The 24,917-nt window shown below is 40.9% G+C and overlaps 2 protein-coding genes across 5 annotated transcripts in view; both read right to left on the bottom strand.

The window, feature by feature from the left end:
* The window catches only part of LOC307162669 (fucolectin-1-like), a 380,376-nt gene that overhangs the window by 165,030 nt on the left and 190,429 nt on the right, over positions 1–24,917 (bottom strand). The gene's annotated exons all lie outside the window — the stretch shown is intronic.
* LOC307162665 (uncharacterized protein) overlaps positions 1–24,917 on the bottom strand; it is a 50,905-nt gene that overhangs the window by 13,338 nt on the left and 12,650 nt on the right. For 2 of the 4 annotated variants that reach the window (XM_079878151.1, XM_079878152.1), the window contains exons 3-6: positions 20,764–20,825; positions 19,966–20,245; positions 5,319–5,455; positions 5,203–5,229 (exon numbers count right to left, since the gene is read on the bottom strand). In XM_079878151.1, the coding sequence (XP_079734277.1) occupies positions 5,203–5,229; positions 5,319–5,455; positions 19,966–20,245; positions 20,764–20,825 (506 nt within the window). The remainder of the gene's footprint in view (positions 1–5,202; positions 5,230–5,318; positions 5,456–19,965; positions 20,246–20,763; positions 20,826–24,917) is intronic. The other 2 variants (XM_079878153.1, XM_079878154.1) reach the window with 1 other exon arrangement.

Here is a 24,917-nt window from a genome sequence, read left to right as displayed (position 1 = left end):
AAACCCTCCAAGCCAGATTCCCAGTGAAATGCTCTCAGACAGCAAGTGCAGTGAGTTTGCTTCTTTCTTCTTGTCACATGCCTGTCCTGTCTTGTGCTGCACATGGGTGTTTTGTTGTTTTGGGCCATGTGCTCGTGTTATTGTCTGATCCCTCCCCCTTGTTATCTGATTATTGTTTGAGTTCATCCACCTGTTCCCTCCTGATTAGTTTCCCTTTATTAGTTCCCTCTTGTTTGCAGTCTGTGTCGGTACATTGTCTTTTGTTTCCTGTTCCCCGAGATTTTCCAGAGTTTTCTTAGTCTGTTGTTGTTTTTGTATTTACTTAGTTCTGTTTTCCCCCTCGTGGGTTTGTTTTGTGTTTTCATTAATAAATTCTTATTTTCTCCAGCATTTGAGTCCTCACATCTTTTGTTTTTAGTCTGCCGTGACAGAATGTACCGACCAAGATGAGGACTCAGCGGAGAAGAGAGGCGGAACCAGTCTCCTGTCCGCAATGGGAGCGGATTCTCAGATTTCAGGAGTTGGTCTCCCTCCGTCAGCAGGGGATGGAGGTGAGGGAGTTCGGGCAGAGGTTCCGTCGCGCTGCTGAAGGGCTGAACCTGGGCGAGGAGGCTTGCAGGGATCTGTTTAATTATGCGCTGGATGAACCGATGGACTGGCTGATCTGTAGAGCTTTTGATCACGTCAGTTTTGAGGCGATGGTGGAGGATTACATTCGCCATCAGGAGAGGATCGCCAGGGGAGTGGTCTCTGTTCCGGTGGCTCCTGTTCCGGTGATCCCAGTTCCGGTGAACCCAGTTCCGGTGGTCCCAGTTCCAGTGGTTCCGAAACGGAGGAGGAGAAGGAAGAACCCCTCCGTGGCTATTCCGGTGGACCCAGTTCCGGTGGACCCAGTTCCGGTGGTCCCGAGTCCAGTGGTCCCGAGTCCGGTGGTCCCAGTTCCGGTGGACCCAGTTCCGGTGGTCCCGGGTCCGGTGGTCCCGAGTCCGGTGGTCCCGAGTCCGGTGGTCCCAGTTCCGGTGGTCCCAGTTCCGGTGGTCCCAGTTCCGGTGGTCCGGGGACGGAGGAGGAAGAGAAAGGCCTCCTCAATGACCTGTCCGGCGGCTCCTAACCCGGAGGCCATCCCGGAGGTGACTGCCATCCCTGACGCGTCGCCCTGGTACCCTGCCTTGCCAGCCCCGCCCGAGCTGCTCGCCCTGCCGGCCCCGCCCAAGCTGCTCGCCCTGCCGGCCCCGCCCAAGCTGCTCGCCCTACCGGCCCCGCCCGAGCTGCTCGCACTGCCTGCGCCACCCCAGCGATCCGTCACGTCTGCCCAGCCAGAGACGGTTCACGTCACATCTGCCCAGCCAGAGACGGTTCACGTCACGTCTGCCCAGCCAGAGACGGTTCACGTCACGTCTGCCCAGCCAGAGACGGTTCACGTCACGTCTGCCCAGCCAGAGACGGTTCACGTCACGTCTGCCCAGCCAGAGACTGTTCACGTCACGTCTGCCCAGCCAGAGACTGTTCCTGAGCCTGTGTCTTCGGACAAGATGGCCGACACCGAACCTGTGTCTTCGAACAAGATGGCCGCCGCCGAGTCTGTTCACGTCACGCCTGCCGAGCCTGTGTCCCCTGACAAGATGGCCGCCGTTGAGCCTGTGTCTGTTCCTGAGCCTGAGCCGGTGGTGTCTGTTCCTGAGCCTGAGCCGGTGGTGTCTGTTCCTGAGCCTGAGCCGGTGGTGTCTGTTCCTGAGCCGGTGGTGTCTGCTCCTGAGCCTGAGCCGGTGGTGTCTGTTCCTGAACCTGAGCCGGTTCCTGAGCCGGTGTCTGTGTCTGTTCCTGAGCCTGTGTCTGTTCCTGAACCCGAGCCGTTGGTGTCTGTTCCTGAGCCGGTGTCGTCTGTTCCAGTTCCTGAGCCGGTGTCGTCTGTTCCAGTTCCTGAGCCGGTGTCGTCTGTTCCAGTTCCTGAGCCGGTGTCGTCTGTTCCAGTTCCTGAGCCGGTGTTGTCTGTTCCACCGCCCTGGCCGCCCGAGGGGTCGTCTCCGCCCTGGCCGCCCGAGGGGTCGTCTCCGCCCTGGCCGCCCGAGGGGTCGTCGTCGTCGTCTCCGCCCTGGCCGCCCGAGGGGTCGTCTCCGCCCTGGCCGCCCGAGGGGTCGTCTCCGCCCTGGCCGCCCGAGGGGTCGTCTCCGCCCTGGCCGCCCGAGGGGTCGTCTCCGCCCTGGCCGCCCGAGGGGTCGTCTCCGCCCTGGCCGCCCGAGGGAGAGTCTCCGCCCTGGCCGCCCGAGGGAGAGTCTCCGCCGTGGCCTCCTGATGGGTCATCTTCGCCGTGGCCTCCTGATGGGTCATCTTCGCCGTGGTCGCTCGAGGGCAAGTCTCCGCCCTGGCCGCCCGATGGACTACCTGCTCCACCCTGGCCACCTGAAGGGTCGTCTCCGCCCAGATCGCCCGATGGACTGTCTGCTCCGTCCTGGCCCGTCCCGCCCTGGTCTGTCCCGCCCTGGTCTGTCCCTCCCGTCCCGCCCTGGGCTGTCCCTCCCGTCCCGCCCTGGGCTGTCCCTCCCATCCCACCCTGGGCTGTCCCTCCCGTCCCGCCATGGTCTGATGGAGCGTCTGGTAGCCGCTCCGTAGGGAGGGGGTAATGTCACATGCCTGTCCTGTCTTGTGCTGCACATGGGTGTTTTGTTGTTTTGGGCCATGTGCTCGTGTTATTGTCTGATCCCTCCCCCTTGTTATCTGATTATTGTTTGAGTTCATCCACCTGTTCCCTCCTGATTAGTTTCCCTTTATTAGTTCCCTCTTGTTTGCAGTCTGTGTCGGTACATTGTCTTTTGTTTCCTGTTCCCCGAGATTTTCCAGAGTTTTCTTAGTCTGTTGTTGTTTTTGTATTTACTTAGTTCTGTTTTCCCCCTCGTGGGTTTGTTTTGTGTTTTCATTAATAAATTCTTATTTTCTCCAGCATTTGAGTCCTCACACCTTTTGTTTTTAGTCTGCCGTGACACTTCTCTGAGAAAATCAATAATATCAGAAAGGTGATCAGCACATCCTTGAGTTGTGCTGGGGTCAGACAGATCAGGCCAGAACCTGAGGAAGTAGTCACTATGTCTGATTTCGAAGAAATTGATGGCAAAATTTTGGAAGAAACCGTACAGCACCTTAAAACATCAACCTGCGCTCTTGACACACTTCCCACATCTTTTTTCAAAAGTGTGTTAAACAGCTTAGAAGCGGATCTCCTAGAAGTGGTAAATGCCTCACTTCTCTCTGGGAGTTTTCCAAACTCCCTGAAAACTGCAGTTGTCAAGCCCCTCCTGAAAAAGAGCAATCTGGATAAGACCATATTAAGCAACTATAGACCGATCTCAAATCTTCCTTTCATAGGCAAGATCATTGAAAAATTTGTCTTCAATCAGCTGAACAAATTCTTAAGCTTGAATGGATACTAGTCTGGTTTCCGACCGCACCACAGCACAGAGACAGCGCTCATAAATATAATTAACGATATTCGCTTAAATACTGATAGAGGCAAATTATCAGTGCTGGTACTACTCGACCTCAGTGCTGCATTTGACACTGTCGATCATAACATACTTCTTGACAGGCTGGAAAACTGGGTGGGGCTTTCTGGGATAGTCCTAAAATGGTTTAGATCATACTTAGGAGGGAGAGGTTATTATGTGAGTATAGGAGACCATAAGTCTGAGTGGACATCCATGACATGCGGAGTCCCTCAAGGCTCAATTCTTGCGCCACTCCTGTTCAACCTGTATATGCTCCCAATGAGCCAAATAATGAAAAAGAACCAAATCTCTTACCACAGCTATGCAGACGACACACAGCTCTACTTAGCCCTATCGCCTAACGATTACAGCCCCATTGACTCCCTGTACCAATGCATCGATGAAGTCAACAGTTGGATGTGCCAAATCTTTCTTCAGTTAAACAAAGACAAAACTGAAGTCATTGCGTTTGGAAACAAAGATGAGGTTCTCAAGGTGAACGCATACCTTCACTCTAGGGGTCTAACAACTAAAAATTCAGTCAGGAATCATGGTGTGATTCTGGAGTCAGACCTTAGTTTCAGTAGTCATGTCAAAGCAATAACTAAATCAGCATACTATTATCTGAAAAATATTGCAAGAATTAGATGCTTTGTTTCCAGTCAAGACTTAGAGAAACGTGTGCATGCTTTCATCACCAGCAGGGTGGATTATTGTAATGGACTCCTCACTGGCCTTCCCAAAAAGACCATAAGACAGTTGCAGCTCATACAGAACGCAGAGCAGAACCAGAAAATATGAACATATCACACCAGTCCTCAGGTCTTTACACTGGCTCCCAGTTACATTTAGGATTGATTTTAAAGTATTATTACTGGTATATAAATCATTCAATGGCCTAGGACCTCAATACATTGCAGATATGCTCACTGAATATAAACCCAACAGATCACTCAGATCATTAGGATCATATCAGCTAGAAATACCAAGGGTTCACTCAAAGCATGGCGAGTCCGCTTTTAGCTACTATGCTGGAACCAGCATCCAGAGGAGATCAGATGTGCTCCTACAGTAATCACTTTCAAATCCAGACTCAAAACACTTCTGTTTAGCTATGCATTTACTGAATGAGCACTGTGCCTCTGTGCGTCCGACCGATTACACTGTATTTTATTTCTGATTCATTTCCTTTTGTAACTGTTTTAATTTCCCGTGCTTTTATTTTGTTTTTATTTTCTATGCAAAGCACTTCAAATTGCCATAGCCTTTTTAATAACTGTTTTAATTTTTCTTGCTCTCATTTTGTGATTATTTTGTATTCCTTTCTATGTAAAGCACTTTGAATTGCCATAGTGTATGAAATGTGCTATACAAATAAACTTGCCTTGCCTTGCCTTGTTTGAACTTGTTTGTTTGGTTTGCTAGGAATATTTTTCTTCATGGAAGCTTTGCATTTATTATAAAATGTGCTAATATAATATTTCAATTCAAATGAATATTTTGTGTCCAAAATTATTTATTTGTGGTTAGTAGTCATGTAATAGACGGGGTCCTGATCAACCTTTCAGGGTTTACTTTGCGATAAAAACTGTGATGATGCACATTATCCCTTATTGGTTATCAAATGTTCAGTAAGAATATTATATGTAAGAATACATTAAGTAAGAATATTATGTTATATTATGTGTTACTGACAACATTCAAAGTAATGAAGAACACTCACTTGGAACACATGTTGGTGTGTGCTTTTCTGTTAAGGAAAAAATAACAGTTATACACACATTAATAAGAACATAAACAAATTATATCATTATACCTCTACCAATACTTATATTATACCTCCAAACACCTGGACTTCACACAGAGTGAGATATCCATAGCTCCCAGGTATAACAATGTTGACATATCGCCCCTTAATATGCTTAAAATCAAATGTTTTTATGACTCCAGCTGGGATGGACACAACAGTTGCAGCTCTGTGAAGACACACAGAGAAATAGAGAGGGGCGAATCAAAACTGCATGAAACATGTTAAATATTAGGGCTGCACAATTAATCGCACTGAAGCCGCACACTATTTGGCAAAAGCTGCGATTATTTTATGCTCAGTTTGTCAGTGCAGCAGCTGATCAGTAGTAAACACCTGAAGGCGTCTCTCACACACACACAACATATATCACTCTGAACACCAGAGGGCGTCTCACACACACACACAACATATATCACTCTGAACACCTGAGGGCGTCTCACACACACACAACATATATCACTCTGAACACCAGAGGGTGTCTCACACACACAACATATATCACTCTGAACACCAGAGGGCGTCTCTCACACACCTGACATATATCACTCTGAACACCAGAGGGCGTCTCACACACACACAACATATATCACTCTGAACAACTGAGGGCGTCTCACACACACACAACATATATCACTCTGAACACCTGAGGCAGTCTCTCACACACCTGACATATATCACTCTGAACACCAGAGGGTGTCTCACACACACACAACATATATCACTCTGAACACCTGAGGGCGTCTCACACACACAGCATATATCACTCTGAACACCAGAGGGCGTCTCACACACACAACATATATCACTCTGAACACCAGAGGGCGTCTCACACACACAACATATATCACTCTGAACACCAGAGGGCGTCTCACACACACACAACATATATCACTCTGAACACCAGAGGGCGTCTCACACACACAACATATATCACTCTGAACACCTGAGGGCGTCTCACACACACAACATATATCACTCTGAACACCAGAGGGCGTCTCACACACACAACATATATCACTCTGAACACCTGAGGGCGTCTCACACACACAACATATATCACTCTGAACACCAGAGGGCGTCTCACACACACAACATATATCACTCTGAACACCAGAGGGCGTCTCACACACACAACATATATCACTCTGAACACCAGAGGGGGGGCGCGGCAAGATGGCGGCCATGGTGGATGTTATTTTTTAGCTGCGAAAGCCTTGGGGTGTTTTTTTCCCAAATAGTCGTGAAGGGAGAAATACATTAACACCATTTTATAGCTATGCTGCATGTATTTTACGTTGGATTATTATAGACGATAGATTTTGGAATCGTTCCCCCTCAGTTGTTGGATATCGATATCCCCTCACGAAATGAAGCCGAGTACTGTCAACAGCTCTGGTGGTGCCATTAAACGAAAAGAGAAGACTGCTTCTAAAGCATCGATATCGGTGGAGACAAAGAAAAGTCAAGAAGCAGGGATAAGCAGTGACATTGAGATGGCAGATCACTTGTACTCCGTCGAGAAAGATATTCAGCATATGCCAGATGAGTTTGACATGCCAGAAAAACCTCGCTCCAAAAAAAAGAAAGACGAACCGTCGCTTCTTGAGATGCAAGAGAATATTGTAACTCTCTTATCCAAGAAAATTAATGAGAGTTCGGGGCACCTGGAGAATCTGATTCGGGAAAATACGCTCAGCATCGGAACTTTGAAAAAGTCAATTGACTTCGCGCTGAATGAAGTTAAAGACTTGAAAGACGAAATGAAAGTGGTGAAAGAATTCACTAAATCGCACGAGCAGAAAGTTGCTGAGCTTGAACGAAAAGTTAATGAAGCAGAAAGATATCGGAGAAGATGGAATTTGAGGCTCCACGGTGTTCCCGAGAAAGCGGGTGAAAATCTCAAGCATCAGATGACTGGAATTTGCGGCTCAGTTGCTCCAGAGTTAAAGGAGAGATGCCAGGTTGATGTGGACATTGTTCATAGACTGGGTCGGAAAGAACAAGGAAGAAGTACAAGAGCGTCGATAATTCAGTTCACGAACAGGTCTACTCGGGATCTACTCTGGAAAAGAGCGAAGAACTGTGAATTCCTTCAAGCACGGCGGTTACGGTTTACAGCAGACTTGACGGCGTTGGACGTGGAGAGACGAAAGCTCCTGTGGCCCATGGTGAAAGATGCCAGAGAGAAAGGTCGCAAAGCATATTGTGGGGAGTAGAGCCTTTGATGATGGCGTTGAAATTTTCCCCAAATAAAGGTTTGGTTCTGATGGTCTCTAACCTAATAATTCAATTGAGGATTTGTGAAGTGAATGAGAATGGTCGAGGGGGAGTGAGGAAGAAGAAAAAAAAAAAAAATTTAAGTAAAATACAAAATAATTTCCCAGGTTAAATTATAAACGAATAAGGAATTTGCACCCTTTGAGTTACATATACCTTAGCTCTTAAGAGTTTTTCTTTCTTTCTTCTGTAATTGTGTTCATTAAAAGTTCATGTCGTTATCTTTTTGTTCTTTTAATGTTAGGGGTATTCGAGATTTAACTAAACAAAAGGCTGTTTTTTTGTATTGCAAGAGATTTAGTGTAGATTTTTATTTTTTACAAGAAACTCATGCTTGTTCTTCAGATGTGAATTTTTGGAAGTCTCAGTGGGGCAGCGAAATTTGGCATTCTTTTGGAAGTAATCGCTCAGCAGGAGTTGCAATTTTAAAAGGTTCATTTAAAGGTAAAATTGTTAATAGCAAAGTCTACAATGGAGGTAGATGGATAATTCTAACGGTATCCATTGATGGTAAAATGTTTTTATTAGGTACTGTATATGCCTCAAATATTAAAAAATATAATGTTGATTTGTTCTCTGATATTGAAAATGAGATTAACAAAATAAGGAAAAGATTTCATGATATTGAAATTATTCTAGGTGGGGACTTCAATATTGTCCCAGATGTTAAGATGGATAGAATTCCTATTCCAATTAAACCACCTACAAGTGATTCAGAGCTATCAATATTTTGTGAAAATGTAGGGGTAATTGATATATGGAGATATAAATACCCACATTTGTAAGAATACACATGGAGTAATAGGGATAAATCTAAACAGTCAAGAATCGATTTTTGGTTCATTTCTAGTTCATTAGAACAAAATACAAACAGTGTATCTATTGAACCATCAATATTGTCTGATCACAAAATGATTTATCTTCTCATTAAAATGAATAACGAAACATCATATAAAAGCTCTAAGACTTATTGGAAGTTTAATAATAGATTATTAGAAATTGATAGTTTTTGACATGAAATTAAGAAAATAATACAAACATATTGGAATAAAGCTAAGCAAACAAATTTATACTGTAAAAATTGTGAGCCCATGAAGTTTCAGATTAGAATTTGTGCAATTGATAAAGGCAAAGAAGTTGCAAAGTCTAATAGATTAAAGGAAGAGGAAATTATTAGAGCTATTTGTAACATTACTAATAATGACAGTGATGGGAATTCTAATTTGTTAATGAATCTGCAGGCTGAGTTAGATAAATTATATATAATCAAGGCAAAAGGATCATTTGTTAGATCACGAAGATGTTGGTTGGAGGAAGGGGAAACTAATTCCAGATACTTTTATAATTTGGAGAAAAGGAATGGAGAGTATACATCTATTAGAAAGCTTAATATTAATGGCCATGAAACACAGGACCCTATTATTATTTCAAAATACGTATCCGATTTTTATGGTAAATTATATTCCAGCAATGCATATTCTGTAGACAAAATAGATGATTTTTTAAAGCCCCTTAAACAAAATATAGCTTGTATTGAAGAAGATTTTAAAGCTCTTTGTGATAAGGAAGTATCCATTTTAGAGATAAGAACAGCTATAAAAAAAACTTAAATTAAACAAGTCCCCCGGTAATGATGGCTTAACTGCTGAATTTTTTAAAACATTTCAAGACGATCTAGTTGAATTTTTGTTAATGGTCTTTAAAGAATCTATTGATCAGGAGGCTTTGCCACCCTCCATGACACAAGGTCTAATATCTTTAATTCCAAAGCCTGATAAAGACCTATTGTCAGATAACTGGCGACCTATTACACTAATTAATAATGATAGTAAAATTATTGCTTTCATATTCGCAGAAAGGTTAAAGTTAGGATTAGAATTTATTATTGATGAGGGGCAGTCAGGTTTTATAAAAGGTAGACATATTTGTAATAATATTAGACTTGTACTAGATCTTATAGATTATAATGAAATTATTAATGAAAATAGTTTTATTCTGTTTGTCGATTTTTACAAGGCCTTCAATACAATTGAACATGACTTTATTTTTAAAGCTCTTAAATTTTTTGGTTTTGGGGACAAATTTCAAAAAGTAATTAGAACCCTATTTAATAAAATTAATAGCTCTGTAAAATTGGCATATGGAACTTCTCATAGATTCGCAATTAAAAGGGGTATTCGACAGGGCTGTCCTATTAGTCCATTGCTTTTTTTGTTGGTTACACAAATTGTGGCCATTCATATTAAGAAAGACAGTTTTCGTGGTATCAAAATAGAAGACAGAAATTAAATGCACACAATTAGCTGATGACACTACTCTTTTCTTAAGAGATTATACTGAAGTTGGAAAAGCAATAAAGTGTTTGCAGTCATTTTCATCTGTATCTGGTCTTTCCCTGAATATTAATAAATGTGAGCTGATGGCTCTAGGTTCATGTGATTTTACCACAATATGCAATATTCCCGTGAAAGAAGTTGTCAAATATTTAGGTATTAAGATATCAAAAAATAAGGAAGTCAGAAATGAGTTAAACTTTACTCCTATCATTCAATCATTTGAAAAGAAACTGAATTCTTGGCTGATGAGAGATATCTCTTTAACTGGTCGTGTGTTATTAGTTAAAGCTGAAGGTTTGTCCAGGTTGGTTTATAATGCTCAAGTGTTAGAGGTACCCCCCTCATTAATTAAAATAATAGACACTAAACTCTTTAAATTTATTTGGAAGAACAAATCACATTATATTAAAAAAGAAAATATTTGTAGATCAAAAGTTGAAGGAGGATTGAATGCTTTGGATTTTAAGACCTCTAATATGATATTTAAAATAAAATGGCTTCAAAATTATTTAAAATATAAGCAAAGTATATGGTATACAGTACCTAATTATATATTTCAAAAAGTAGGTGGTATAGAATTTATACTAAAATGTGATTATGATGTTAACAAAATACCCGTTAAACTTGCAAGTTTCCATAAACAAGCATTACTTTCATGGACTCTTATGTATAGTCATAATTTTTCCCCCCATAAATGTACCATCTGGAATAACAGATGTATAAGGGTTAGAAACAAATCATTTTTTTTTTTGAAAATTGTTTTAAAAAGGGAATCATTTGGGTTAAACAGTTGATCAAAAATGATGGTGTTTTATACAATAATAATGAGTTTGTTAATGTTTATAACTTTTCAGTTGATCCTGTCCAATATCTTTTGGTTGTACATGCAATTCCCAAGGAAATTTTGAGATTATTAGAAGGTCATAATTATTCTATACAAATAACAGTAGAATAATTTACTTCATGTATTAAGTTGCAGGGTAAGGATTTCATAAGTTCTGGATGTAATAATATTTTTTGCGGTCCCTTCTTCAATCTAAATGTATACTTGCTGTTACTACTCACTGGAATTCTTTATTTAAGAAACATATTGATTGGAGTAAAGTTTGGATGACACCTCATAAGTATTGCATTACAAACAAAGTAAAAAAGTTCTCTTAAAAAAATTTCCATTGAATTTACCCAGTTAAGTCACTTGTGGTGCAGCGTTTTAAAGTGAACATAGAAGATATTTGTGCTTTTTGTAAAATTTCCCCTGAGACTATTAAGCATTTATTTTGGGAGTGTCCCAAGACGCAAATGTTCTGGAAAGAACTTAATAATTATTTGCAAAGAAAAGTTGTGACTCTTGTTATCTTTGAAGAAATTGATGTTATGTTAAAATGTTTTTCATTTGAAGGTGATAAAAATCTTTTGTTTATATTTGATTTAATTGTTATAATTTCCCGTTACTATATTCATAAGGTCAAATGGAATGGAAAGATACCAAATTTTGAACATTTTAAAATTGATGCTAAAATATATTTAGAAACTATATACAAATAGGCTATTTACTATATTTCTATAAATACTAAATACACTGCTCAAAAAAATAAAGGGAACACTTTTTAATCAGAGAATAGCATCAAGTCAGTTAAACTCCTGGGATATTGATCTGGGGCCGTATTCACAAAGCATTTTATCTTACCACTAGGAGTACTCCTAAATCGCACTAAAAGATTTTAGCTAGGAGTTTTCTCTTAAAAGTTATTCACAACGCCTTTCAGACCTACTCTTATTAAAGAAAAATGACAACTCCTAAACTAAGAGTGAGTCTTCGTTGCTATGGATGACATCATCACTCATGCACGAGCTTGACTGAAGTGACCACTTTGATTGGCTGATGATTGTAACGCGGGAATGATTCAAACACCTCCCCTACGATGATGAGTGACAGGTGACAGGTCTGAGAATGCGTGCGCTACACAAGTAGTGCGAAGGACGGAAGATGATGAATAACTGAATAAATAGCCTTTGAATAAAGAGTAAGGCAAAACAAATAGCCTAGTAGCCTAATGAAACATATGGATTGATGCAATATCTTTGCAACATTATTGAATTAATCTGTCACTATATGCCTCTGCCTATGTTTGCAAAGAGAAGAACATTTTAATTTGATTCACAATGATACGTTACAATTGGTTTACATGCAATGAGTAGCCTAGTTTTGGTTGTTGTTGGTGGCGTTATTGCATCCCTAGTTATGCCTACAATGCAAAATTGTTCCCTCGCGATTGGAAGCTCCTGTAGCCGCCGCATACGCATTTCAAAACATCGCAACGTGAAATGCCACAAAAAGTGGTTTGTGAAGGTCTTAGTGAGTTAGGAGTCCTCTTGACTTCTTTTAAGCTGTTCCAGACTTAGGTGCTACTTTTAGGGCTACAATGCTTCGTGAATTACTCTTAGTGAAAAAAATTAGGAGTCCTAAAGTTAGGAGTGACACGCCCATTATTTTTAGGAGTTGCTCCTAAATTCGCCAGTTAGGAGCTACTTTTAGCCTTAAAATTCTTTGTGAATACGGCCCCTGGTCAGTTAAGTAACAGAGGGGGTTGGTAATCAGTTTCAGCTGCTTTAGTGTTAATGACATTAACAGCAGGTGCACTAGATGGGCAACAGTGAGACAACCCCCAAAACAGGAATGGTTTTACAGGTGGAGGCCACTGACATTTTTTCCCTACTCATCTTTTTGGACTGTTTTTCACCAGTTTTGCATTTGGCTAGGGTCAGTGTCACTACTGGTAGCATGAGGCGATACCTGGACCCTACAGAGGTTGCACAGGCAGTCCAGCTCCTTCAGGATGGCTCATCAATACGTGCCATTGCCAGAAGGTTTGCTGTGTCTCCCAGCACAGTCTCAAGAGCATGGAGGAGATTCCAGGAAGACAGACAGCTACTTTAGGAGAGCTGGACAGGGCCGGAGAAGGTCCTTAACCCATCAGCAGGACCAGTATCTGCTCCTTTGTGCGAGGATGAACATGATGAGCACTGCCAGAGCCCTACAAAATGACCTCCAGCAGGCCACTGGTGTGAATGTCTCTGACCAAACAATCAGAAACAGACTTCATGAGGGAGGCCTGAGGGCCCGACGTCCTCTAGTGGGCCCTGTGCTCACTGCCCAGCACCAGGGAGCTCGATTGGCATTTCCCATTGAACACCAGAATTGGCAGGTCCGCCACTGGTGCCCTGTGGTTTTCACAAATGAGAGCAGGTTCACCCTGAGCACGTGACAGACAGGAAAGGGTCTGGAGAAGCCGTGGAGAATGTTATGCTGCCTGTAACATCGTTTAGCATGACCGGTTTGGTGGTGGGTCAGTGATGATCTGGGGAGGCATATCCATGGAGGGACGCACAGACCTCTGCAGGCTAGACAATGGCACCCTGACTGCCATTAGGTATCGGGATGAAATCCTTGGATCCATTGTCAGACCCTATGCTGGTGCAGTGGGTTCCTCCTGGGTTCCTCCTGGTGCACAACAATGCCCGGCCTCATGTGGCGAGAGCATGCAGGCAGTTCCTGGAGGATGAAGGAATGATACCATTGAAGGGCCACCACACTCACCTGACCTACATCCAATAGAACACCTCTGGGACATTGTGTTTCGGTCCATCTGACATCACCTGGTTGCACCTCAGACTGTCCAGGAGCTCAGTGATGCGCTGGTCCAGATCTGGGAGGAAATACCCCAGGACACCATCCGTCGTCTCATTAGGAGCATGCCCCGACGTTGTCAGGCATGCATACAAGCATGTGGGGGCCATACAAACTACTGAGTACCATTTTGAGTTGCTGCAATGAAATTTCAGCAAAATTGACAAGCCTGCTGCATCATTTTTTCTCTTAGATTTCCAGGGTGTCTTTGAATTCAATCCTCTGTAGGTTGATCATTTTCATTTCCATCAAACGATGTGGCATCCTTTCGTTCATAACACATTACCCAGTCCATATTAGTATAGATATCCAGCATGATATTTTTCCCCATTGAGATCTGATGTGTTTTCAAAGTGTTCATTTAATTTTTTTGAGCAGTGTACTATATTTCTTTTTTTCTTTATTCTTTCTTCTCTGCCCCTGGCATGTATGGTTATATGTACTCTTATTTGTAAATTGTGTTTTGTTCTTATTAAAAGTCTCATTAAACGTCTCACACACACACACAACATATATCACTCTGAACACCAGAACTTCGCTTATCAATACATACATAACACACGTGCATATACACCTATAAATTACTCGCATATACATGTATACTATTGGATGTTCAAAATACATATATCAAATACACATGCACACTAATATGAAATCCATACCAATACATATTATGTTAGTCATGAATGCATATACACTTGTGAATAACTTGCATATACATATAAACTTGACGCACGCATACACCTATAAATACTCGCACATACATATAAACTTCCATGCATATTGATACTTTGCAATCACGTCACTACCACGGATACCTGGAAGGGCAACAAACGGGTATTTTCAACGTTGAGTCCTGTAGCTCCAGGTCTTTCTAGTAGATATCAAGTATGTTAGCGAGCTAGCTGCATAACTATGGACTAGGATTAACTCCAAGGCAGCTAAATTGTGTAAAGCAGACTAGTTTTTTTAAGATAATCGAGCAGTAATAATTCCTCCGTAAATAATCTAGCTATACTGTTGGGTCATCTCTGGTTCTCATTGAAAATCACTGATATCGCAAACCTCAAAACAACCTATCACACACTTCTGTTATTGTTAACAAAAGACGACAGCTGTTACTGTGCGTTCACACCGCCACCGGCGAGAGCGTCAAAGTGCCCGGAAATCATTCATTTTCATTCAACAAATGGTGTGAAAGTACAGTTAGCCTAGCTTAGACTCATAAGACAAACAGCTGACTCGCCGAATCAGCTGGTGAATACTGGTGGTGTTGATTGACAAAACTACAGTAACTTAAAGACACGATTAATTACATGATCATACACCCATTGTATTCAAACAAATGTTGAAATTACCTTTGATGGTAATTTGCACAGACGGGTGTGTATACTGTGAAGGTTGCTTATCTCATCTGCGGATAGTGCATCCAATTGCACAACAACTATCTGGCATGTCGTAATACTCCTCAAAACACCAACTTTTGTATAGTAAAACTGGCGACCCTTGATTAGTTTACTGGGTTTACTGGCTGGCGGGCAAGATCGTCGTTCTCCAACGACGATCTTGCCCGCCAGCCAGTACTTGTGACGTCACGTGCAAAGTATCAATACACCTATAAATACTCATGTAACGGGGTTTAGATGTTATGGGAAGAAGGAGGCGGGAACCGGCGGACATTCAACAATATTTAATAATAAAATACACAAATACAAAAATAAAAGTAAAAGCCAGCAGCCCCTCACGGACGACTGCTGGCAACACAAACAGAAACAAAACATGAACTAAAAATCAGGCCTGTCCTCTCTCGCTCTTCACTGTCGTCGCTCCTCCTTTATGCTTCCGCTCCTCCGTGAGAGATGCGAGACCGGTGCGTCGCGCACGTGTCGCTCATTATCAATCGCGCCACCGGCCTCGCGCCGTCCTCCCACGGCCCTCGACCTCGTCGTGCTCGCCACATACCCCCATCGCCCCTCGCAGGCCGGGGGGCACCCACGAGACTGCGCTTACTCCCCCTCCCCCCCTCCCCGGGGGGACCGATCACGGCGGCTGCGGTACCTGGGCTGGAGGTATGGATAGACGAGGTGAGGGAAAAGGAGACGGAAGCACGAGGAGCGACAGAGACGAGAGAGGGGAGAGAGGAAAAAAAAAAAAAAAAAAAATTCTTGATCCGGTTCCCGGACACACTGCCGCTCGGTCCTCAAGCGGCTGAGAGTCACTCGCGGTGCCATGCGATGGTACTGGACATTCGTTGGGGGACGGCTCGACGCTCTTACGCCTCCTGGCGGCCGGCGGTGACTCCTCCTGTCGAGGGCAGCCGGCAGCGAGTTTCCCGTTCCCTGCTCCGCCCCCATCATGGCCGACGGCAACAGGCTCCGGCCCACGGCGAACGGGAGCGACTCCTCCGCTCCCTCTTGGACGGCAGCCACCCCTCCTCGATCCAGGAGCACGGTGTCGAGCTCTCCGTCCCACCAGATCTTCCATCGCTCCAGCACCATCGCCTCGGGCAGCAATCGGCGGCCGTCGCTCCCTCGTGCTGCCCGACCTCCTCAGCACCGCGATCCCCCCCAGCAGCGAGGGCTCTCCGACAGCGTGTCACTCCTTCTTCCCGGGTTTCGGCACCAATGTAACGGGGTTTAGATGTTATGGGAAGAAGGAGGCGGGAACCGGCGAATATTCAACATTTTTAATAAATAAATAAACAAATACAAAATGAAAGTAAAAGCCAGCAGCCCCTCACGGACGACTGCTGGCAACACAGAACATCAAATAAAACACAGGCCTGTTCCTCTCTCGCTCTTCACTGTCGTCGCTCCTCCTTTATGCTTCCGCTCCTCCGTGAGAGATGCGAGACCGGTGCGTCGCGCACGTGTCGCTCATTATCAATCGCGCCACCGGCCTCGCGCCGTCCTCCCACGGCCCTCGACCTCGTCGTGCTCGCCACAACTCGCATATACATATAAACTTCCATGCATATACACCTATAAACACTCGCACATACATATAAACTTCCATGCATATACACCTATAAACACTAGCATATACATATAAACTTCCATGCATATACACCTATAAACACTCGCACATACATATAAACTTCCATGCATATACACCTATAAACACTCGCACATAGATATAAACTCGATGCGCGCATACACATCCATAAAACACTCGCGCATACATAACGTGGATGTGTGCTTTGTGTATATATGTATATGCGAGTGATTTCATATGTGCATGTGCGTGAACTTTTCAGTGCAAACGGAAGGCATTTCAGTGTAAAAGGAAGGCATTTCAGTGTAACCGGAAGGCATTTCAGTGTAAAAGTCATTTGTGTCATTTTGATAGTTTGTTTTCCAATTTGAAATGAAATAAGCATAAACGAGAAAACGGCCCCTTTATTCGTTTTTTCGTAAAAAAAAAAAAAAAAAAAAAAAAAAAAAAAAACGAAAAAAAAAGAGATTTCGGCTTGATTTTTCGTTTTTTAGTTCACAGGCAAAAAACGAATAAATTACTTCAAAATTCGTTTTTCTGTGTGTTTTTCCGGAGTTAAATCTGTGTGGTGAAGCTGCGCTTGACAGCGCCGAGCGGGAGAGGCTCACTGACCATGACCAATGTTCAGTCAGCAGTCAGAACTTTTCTTTTAGACGCTCCGTTTTGAAACGGGATGGTGATTGCAAATACGTAATGCCAATCGGCTGAGGGTGGGTACCGATGATGGTGAAATACAGTTTTACTGAAACTGTAATCATATCCGCGACCCGCGAGGATGAGACAGATGATTGACAGGACGATAGCGAAGGCAATTAAAGGTGCAAGATAACTTCTGTTAACAAAAAAATCAATAAAAAAGTGTTTAATATAAGTGACTTTGTCTTTGTTTTATTGTTTTTGTTGTTTTTAATCAAATAATTGTGAACCACAAACTGAGCCTTCGTTTTAAAGGGCAATTTCCAAATATATTTATTTGTTATAATATGGGTATTTTATAATACTGCATAAATAAAAACAAACACTCGTAATATGTATGCCTATAGGCTAAACACCACAGGTTTTTGGTTTTGTTTGTGTGAACTTTTATCCCCAACCATATTTCTTCATGGGCTCCACTCCAGGGGTCACATCAGCACCCCTACTTCCCGTGGTACTAACTGTAATTAACAGTATGCTGACCCAGTTTATATGTAAAATCTTTGGTATATGTCATCTATATGTAAGCTAATATCTAAAAACACTTTACATTGTGATGGAAATAAACTTTTCTTAAAGCGTGTTGTATATCACCACAGAATTATTGCCACCCTTCTATCTGTGTTGTATACTGTAATAGACAATTGTCCTGCAAAATGATGAGGTTTTTTGTAAGAAAAACATTGCGAGCAAATGTCGAATTCTTGTTTGAAATATAAATCAACAACGTAAGAGGCTTTAGGCTTTTTTTTTTTTTTTTTTACGAAAAAAACGAATAAAGGGGCCGTTTTCTCGTTTATGCTTATTTCATTTCAAATTGGCAAACAAACTATCAAAAAGGCAGGTTAATTCCGTGTACGCACAAATGACTAACTTTTACACTGAAAAGTTCACACATCCACATATGAAATCACTCGCATATACATATATACACAAAGCATGCATCCACATTTTATTTTATATGTATGCGCGAGTGTTTTATGGATGTGTATGCGCGCATCGAGTTTATATGCGAGTGTTTATAGGTGTATATGCATGGAAGTTTATATGTATGTGCGAGTGTTTATAGGTGTATATGCATGGAAGTTTATATGTATGTGCGAGTGTTTATAGGTGTATATGCATGGAAGTTTATATGTATATGCGAGTGTTTATAGGTGTATATGCATGGAAGTTTATATGTATGTGCAAGTGTTTATAGGTGTATATGCATGGAAGTTTATATGTATATGCGAGTGTTTATAGGTTTATATGCATGGAAGTTTATATGTATGTGCGAGTGTTTATAGGTGTATATGCATGGAAGTTTATATGTATGTGCAAGTGTTTATAGGTGTATATGCATGGAAGTTTATATGTATATGCGAGTGTTTATAGGTGTATATGCATGGAAGTTTATATGTATATGCGAGTGTTTATAGGTTTATATGCATGGAAGTTTATATGTATATGCTAGTGTTTATAGGTGTATATGCATGGAAGTTTATATGTATGTGCGAGTGTTTATAGGTGTATATGCATGGAAGTTTATATGTATATGCGAGTGTTTATAGGTGTATATGCATGGAAGTTTATATGTATATGCGAGTGTTTATAGGTTTATATGCATGGAAGTTTATATGTATATGCGAGTGTTTATAGGTGTATATGCATGGAAGTTTATATGTATGTGCGAGTATTTATAGGTGTATATGCATGGAAGTTTATATGTATGTGCGAGTATTTATAGGTGTATGCGTGCGTCAAGTTTATATGTATATGCAAGTTATTCACAAGTGTATATGCATTCATGACTAACATAATATGTATTGGTATGGATTTCATATTAGTGTGCATGTGTATTTGATATATGTATTTTGAACATCCAATAGTATACATGTATATGCAAGTAATTTATAGGTATATGCACGTGTGTTATGTATGTATTGATAAGCGAAGTTTGATTTAAATCCTACGTGGCGCCTCATAAGAGGGCGTCTCTCACACACACAACATATATCACTCTGAACACCAGAGGGTGTATCACACACACACACACACACACACACACACACACACACACACACACACACGACAAAAATGCCCTACCGCAGAAGTATGATAACACACATCATTCCCTATCGGACATCATCACTGTATCTGAATAAACAGAAGATTGAAACGCTTTGATTAAACATGACTAATAAACACACGACTGCCTTATTCTGTGTAAGAAGCTCATCATCTCACAGAAGGAGGAGCTCAACTGTCGTTATGAAGTGAGTTTATGAAGCAAGTAAAAGCGTGTTATTAAATATAGTTTTTTTGTTGGTCAAGAGGTTCATAAATGCTTCTCATGTTTGGAAAGCTGTTTGACTCGTGTTGTTTTTTCAAATGCCCGTTATAAGTGACTCAAACTCGCAGTGCTTTCAGATGGAGCAGCGTTTACAGAACCGTTCATCATCGACAAGCTGCACATTAAAATAATAATAATAATAATTGCAGCCTTTCCGTTTTTAAAATCGCGATAAGCCAACTCGATTTATGTGCGATTACATGGAAATTGCGATTAATCGTCCAGCCCTATTAAATATACTTCTGTCAAAAGCAAGTTTTTATATTAAAAGGATTTATTCAAAGTAATATTATCTTATTTAATAATTTTCTAACTATTTGTGTAAGTATTAAGAGAGAGACAATACTTACAGCTCATTATTGTTGCCATTATTTTCCAGGCTGTTGCCGATACGGATCTGAGCACCATTTATCCTCTCTGGAACAGCATCTCCACGATTAAGGATGTTAACCCTGTTTACCTTGTAGACTTGCCCCAAGTCAACTCTCCACCAGGGGTCTCTTTCCGCATTAGTATGAGTGCATGCAGCATTATACCAATTTGAATCCATGTTGCCATCGACAGCCCTTTTAGCTTCTCCTCCATAGATTGTGGAAGACTGAACAACTGCGGCTCCAAGAGCAAGATTCCCTGTTCAACATAAAATAATTAACAATAGCTTTTCTTTTCTTTCTATTTCATGGAAGATTTGCATTTATTACAAGTGAGCTAATAAAATATTTAAACAATATTTTGTGTCATGTAGTCATGTAGCCATGGGTTATTTTGAGATAACTGTCTTGATGATGTACATTATCCCTTATAGGTTACCAAATGTTCAGTAAGAAAATTACATAGGCCTGTGTGTTACTGACAACATTCAAATTAATGAAGAATACTAATTTGAAACACAAGGGCACGATGGTGTGTCCATTACTGTTAGTAAAATAATAACAGTTATACAGACATTATTAGATACAAAAACAAATTCTATCACAAGTAAAGAGTCTTCATAAATAAATAAACCATAGATTTTCAATTACCATATTTCAGCCTAGAATGTTATTAAATTAATCTGATTAATATGTAATGATAGTATACACAACGATTACCTTTTTTGATGATTTTTAAATCCAGGCCTTTTTACTAGTATTATTCTAAACATATACCTGTGGAATCAGCGACACACATCCCAGTAAGTGTTAGAAACAAAACCACACGCATGGCCATCCTGTTATAAGACAAAACACATCTCATATCAGCACATGAAGGAATCATTTTCAATTTCTCCTCCTCATTTAAACAAAGAAACATATATATTTTTATTTTAATGATAAAATGGCCAACAAAACAAAGCCAAGCTAGCTGCAAAATATAAATAGCCTATACCTTACACCATACTAATATTTGTTTGCTATACTACAAATATTCTTTATTCTAAATAATTATAAATAACTATAATTAATATAAGGAAATATATATTATCTGCTGTTTTTTGTATCTAGCCTACTGTTCCTCTTCTGATTGTTTGTTAGTTTTTCTAAGGTGGTGTAATATAATTATCCCACTTTCAGATTCCTTAGATTAGTTTTGTTTTGAGAAACTAAAGTATTGTAATGAAATCTACTAGCAGACATAAAAACAATTTAAATGTTAAGTGTTATCACACTGACTTGATGTCATGTGGAGTGCCCGTGTGAGCCACTGGAGGGCACTCTCTCCCTGTATTATGTTTCACCATGGACTCATTATGTTTAATTAACTAGGCTTTTCCGTGCTGATGGCTTACACCCAAGCAGATTCGGAGCGGATCTTCTGTCAGATAACATCTCCAAAATGTTAAATACCTTTTGACTAGTAACCAAAAGTCCAAATCATAGTCTCTGCTGCACCAAATTAACTGATATAAATACTAGTGTAGAACATTGCATAGAAATTGTGTCTATTCCTCGTTTAGTGCGATCAAATAATAAATCTACTGCAGGATCTAGGAAAAATCTAATTGTTATTAAAACAGAAAATGTTGCTATTAGTAAACAAAAAAAAATTCTAAAGCTAGGTCTTTTAAACATTAGATCACTCACACCTAAGGCAGTTATTGTAAATGAAATAGTCACAGATAATAGCATCGATGTACTTTGCCTTACTGAAACCTGGCTTAAACCAAATGATTATTTCGGTCTAAATGAGTCTACTCCATCAGGATACTCCTATAAGCATGAGCCCCGTCTGATTGGTTGTGGCGGCGGTATTGACCGTTTGCAAAACCCCGCCCTCGAACGCCCCTCGTCCAATCCTAGCTCAGCAACTGTAACTAAGGAGAAGGACCTCCGTCAAACATTGCGATTTCAGCACATGGTGAAACGATGCGCCTATGGCACCTGCAAGTCTGACACTAGTTACCCCAAAAGTTTAGAGGGAGGGGTCATTTTTTTTCGCCTTTCCAAAACCCAAGACTCAAGCGGAAAGATGCCGACAATGGATTAAGCAGTGTGGGAGACCTCACTCACAGCTAAATGCCTCGAAGATTAATAAGCATACATATGTCAGCGTATATAATATATAAGCGTCAGTCACGCCCGTTTCACATATACTCCGTAGTCCGTTTACAGTGCGTTTGAAGTGCGTTTTTTTTTTTTCGCACCCATGTTAACAGGTAACTTAAAGCTTTCACTCTGCACGCGGATGCTGCAATCGTTTCTGAGTCTATTTTTGCTGTGCTGCACGCGCTGAATTAAAGTGACAGCGCATGGTTCTTGGTCAAAACGAACACAGATTGACATGAAAATATAATAATCTCACCATAAATGCATTTAATAAAATAAAATGTAGTAAACTCACCATAAACTCCTAGCCTAAATGTATTTTTGGACTTGCAGACTTGGAGGAGTTCCGTTTGCACACAAGCACACACACACACACACGACTTGTTTAAATACATTTATATTGTTAATAAATAACAATAAATTGTTGTTGTACCAGCAATATCTTCAAGTTTTGTTTTTCACTGTATTAATCTCAAATGTCATGATTTGCCAATGCAAGAGAGTAGCAGTTAGCCTACCGGCACCTTTTTTCCCCCACTTCAAGCACTGGCCTCGATTGTTGTAATATTCCCGTCTTTGCTTATTTTAACATTTTGAACATATCCCTCCACTGCATATTGCAGCCATTTCTGTCGTGCCCTGGAGCATTACTCCAGCGTCTGCTGCATTACTATGGAGCTCAACCCAGCCATGTGTCTGTTTCTCAATTGTTTGACGGGCGTAGTAACAATAACTAGGGGGCGTGGCTTTTGCGAACGGTCAATTGCAACAATCTATAGAGATTTTCTTAGTGTTACTCAGAAAACGGGTTATAAGTTTATTTCATTTGAAGTACTTGTACTAAATGTTACGCTCTTAGATGCTAGAAAAACATCCCTATTATCTTTAGCCTTGGCTACCGTATATAGACCGCCAGGGCCTTGCGCTGATTTCCTAAAAGAATTTGCAGATTTTCTCTCAGACCTATTGGTCAATGTCGATAAAGCATTAATTGTTGGAGATTTTAACATACACGTAGATAATCAAAATGATGCGTTAGGGGCGGCGTTTATAGATTTATTAAACTCCTTTGGGGTTAAGCAAAACGTTACCGGAACAACTCATCGATTTAATCATACACTCGATTTAATTATATCACATGGAACCGATCCAACCGATATAGATATCATTCCACAAAATGATGTAACTGACCATTACATGGTAACTTGCATATTACGTACCCCTGTAATATATCATGCTGCGCCGCGTTATCGATTAGGCAGAACAATCCTTCCATCCACCATAGATAATTTTTCAAATTGCTTATCGGATCTGTCTCAGATGCTCAGTGAACCCAAACAAACAGATGAACTAGAGGAACTAACCAGCACTATGAGCACCATTCTCTCTGGAAAATTGGATATTGTTGCACCTATTAGACTAAAAAAGGTCAGAGAGAAAATTAAAGCACCATGGTACAACAATACTACGCATGTTCTAAAGAGAGAAACCCGTAATTTAGAGCGTAAATGGAAACAAACAAATTTAGAGGTTTTTAGAATCGCGTGGAAAGACAGTACGTCACGTTATAAAAAGGCCCTAAAAGTAGCCAGGGCTGAGCACCTCCGCAAACTAATAGAAAATAACCAAAACAATCCTAGGTTTTTATTTAACACCGTGGCTAGACTAACAGATAAACAAGCGTCACCTGAACAAAATATTCCGTTACAGTTTAGTAGTAATGATTTCATGAATTTTTTCACTGAGAAAATAGAAAACATCAGAACCACAATTGTAAACGTTCAATCCTCAATCGCGCCTTATAACTCAGCCTCGATTATCACCCCGCAAGAACAATTACAGTGCTTTACAACTATAGAACAAATAGAGTTAAATAAACTTATCACTTCCTCTAAAACAACAACATGTTTATTAGATCCTATACCAACTAAACTACTGAAAGAAGTGTTACCTATAGTGGAAGAGCCTCTCCTCAATATTATTAACTCATCTTTATCTTTAGGTCATGTTCCAAGAACATTTAAACTGGCAGTTATAAAACCACTCATTAAGAAACCACAATTAGACCCAAATAACCTAGCAAATTATAGACCCATTTCAAATCTTCCTTTTATGTCTAAAATACTAGAAAAAGTTGTGTCTGCCCAACTAGGCTCTTTCTTACAAGAAAATTACATCTATGAAAAGTTTCAGTCTGGATTCAGGCCGCACCATAGCACTGAAACTGCGCTCGTTAAAATCACAAATGATTTACTCTTAGCTTCTGACCAAGGCTGTATCTCAATACTAGTTTTACTTGATCTTAGTGCTGCGTTCGATACTATAGATCACACAATACTCTTAGATCGACTACAAAATTATACTGGTGTTCAAGGACAAGCATTAAGCTGGTTCAGATCATACCTATCTGACCGATACCATTTTGTCTATTTAAATGGAGAAAAATCGATCATAGCTCCAGTAAACTATGGAGTGCCGCAAGGATCTGTGTTAGGCCCTCTATTATTCTCAATATATATGCTGCCACTTGGAAATATTATAAGGAAACATGGAATTAGTTTCCATTGTTATGCTGATGACACTCAAATATATATTTCATCACGGCCGGATGAAAACGCTAAATTATCCAAATTGACAGAGTGTGTTAAAGATATAAAAGATTGGATGACGCGCAATTTTCTTTTATTAAATCCAGACAAGACAGAGGTAATACTTATCGGTTCAAAAAACCGCCCACAAAGCCTCTCACAATACAACTTTAACATAGTAGTTACTAC

This window comes from Squalius cephalus (genome assembly GCF_949319135.1).
Source record: "Squalius cephalus genome assembly, chromosome: 8".
Lineage (NCBI taxonomy): Eukaryota > Metazoa > Chordata > Actinopteri > Cypriniformes > Leuciscidae > Squalius > Squalius cephalus.
Note: the sequence above shows the minus strand (reverse complement) of the source record. Positions and strands in the feature narration are given on the sequence as shown.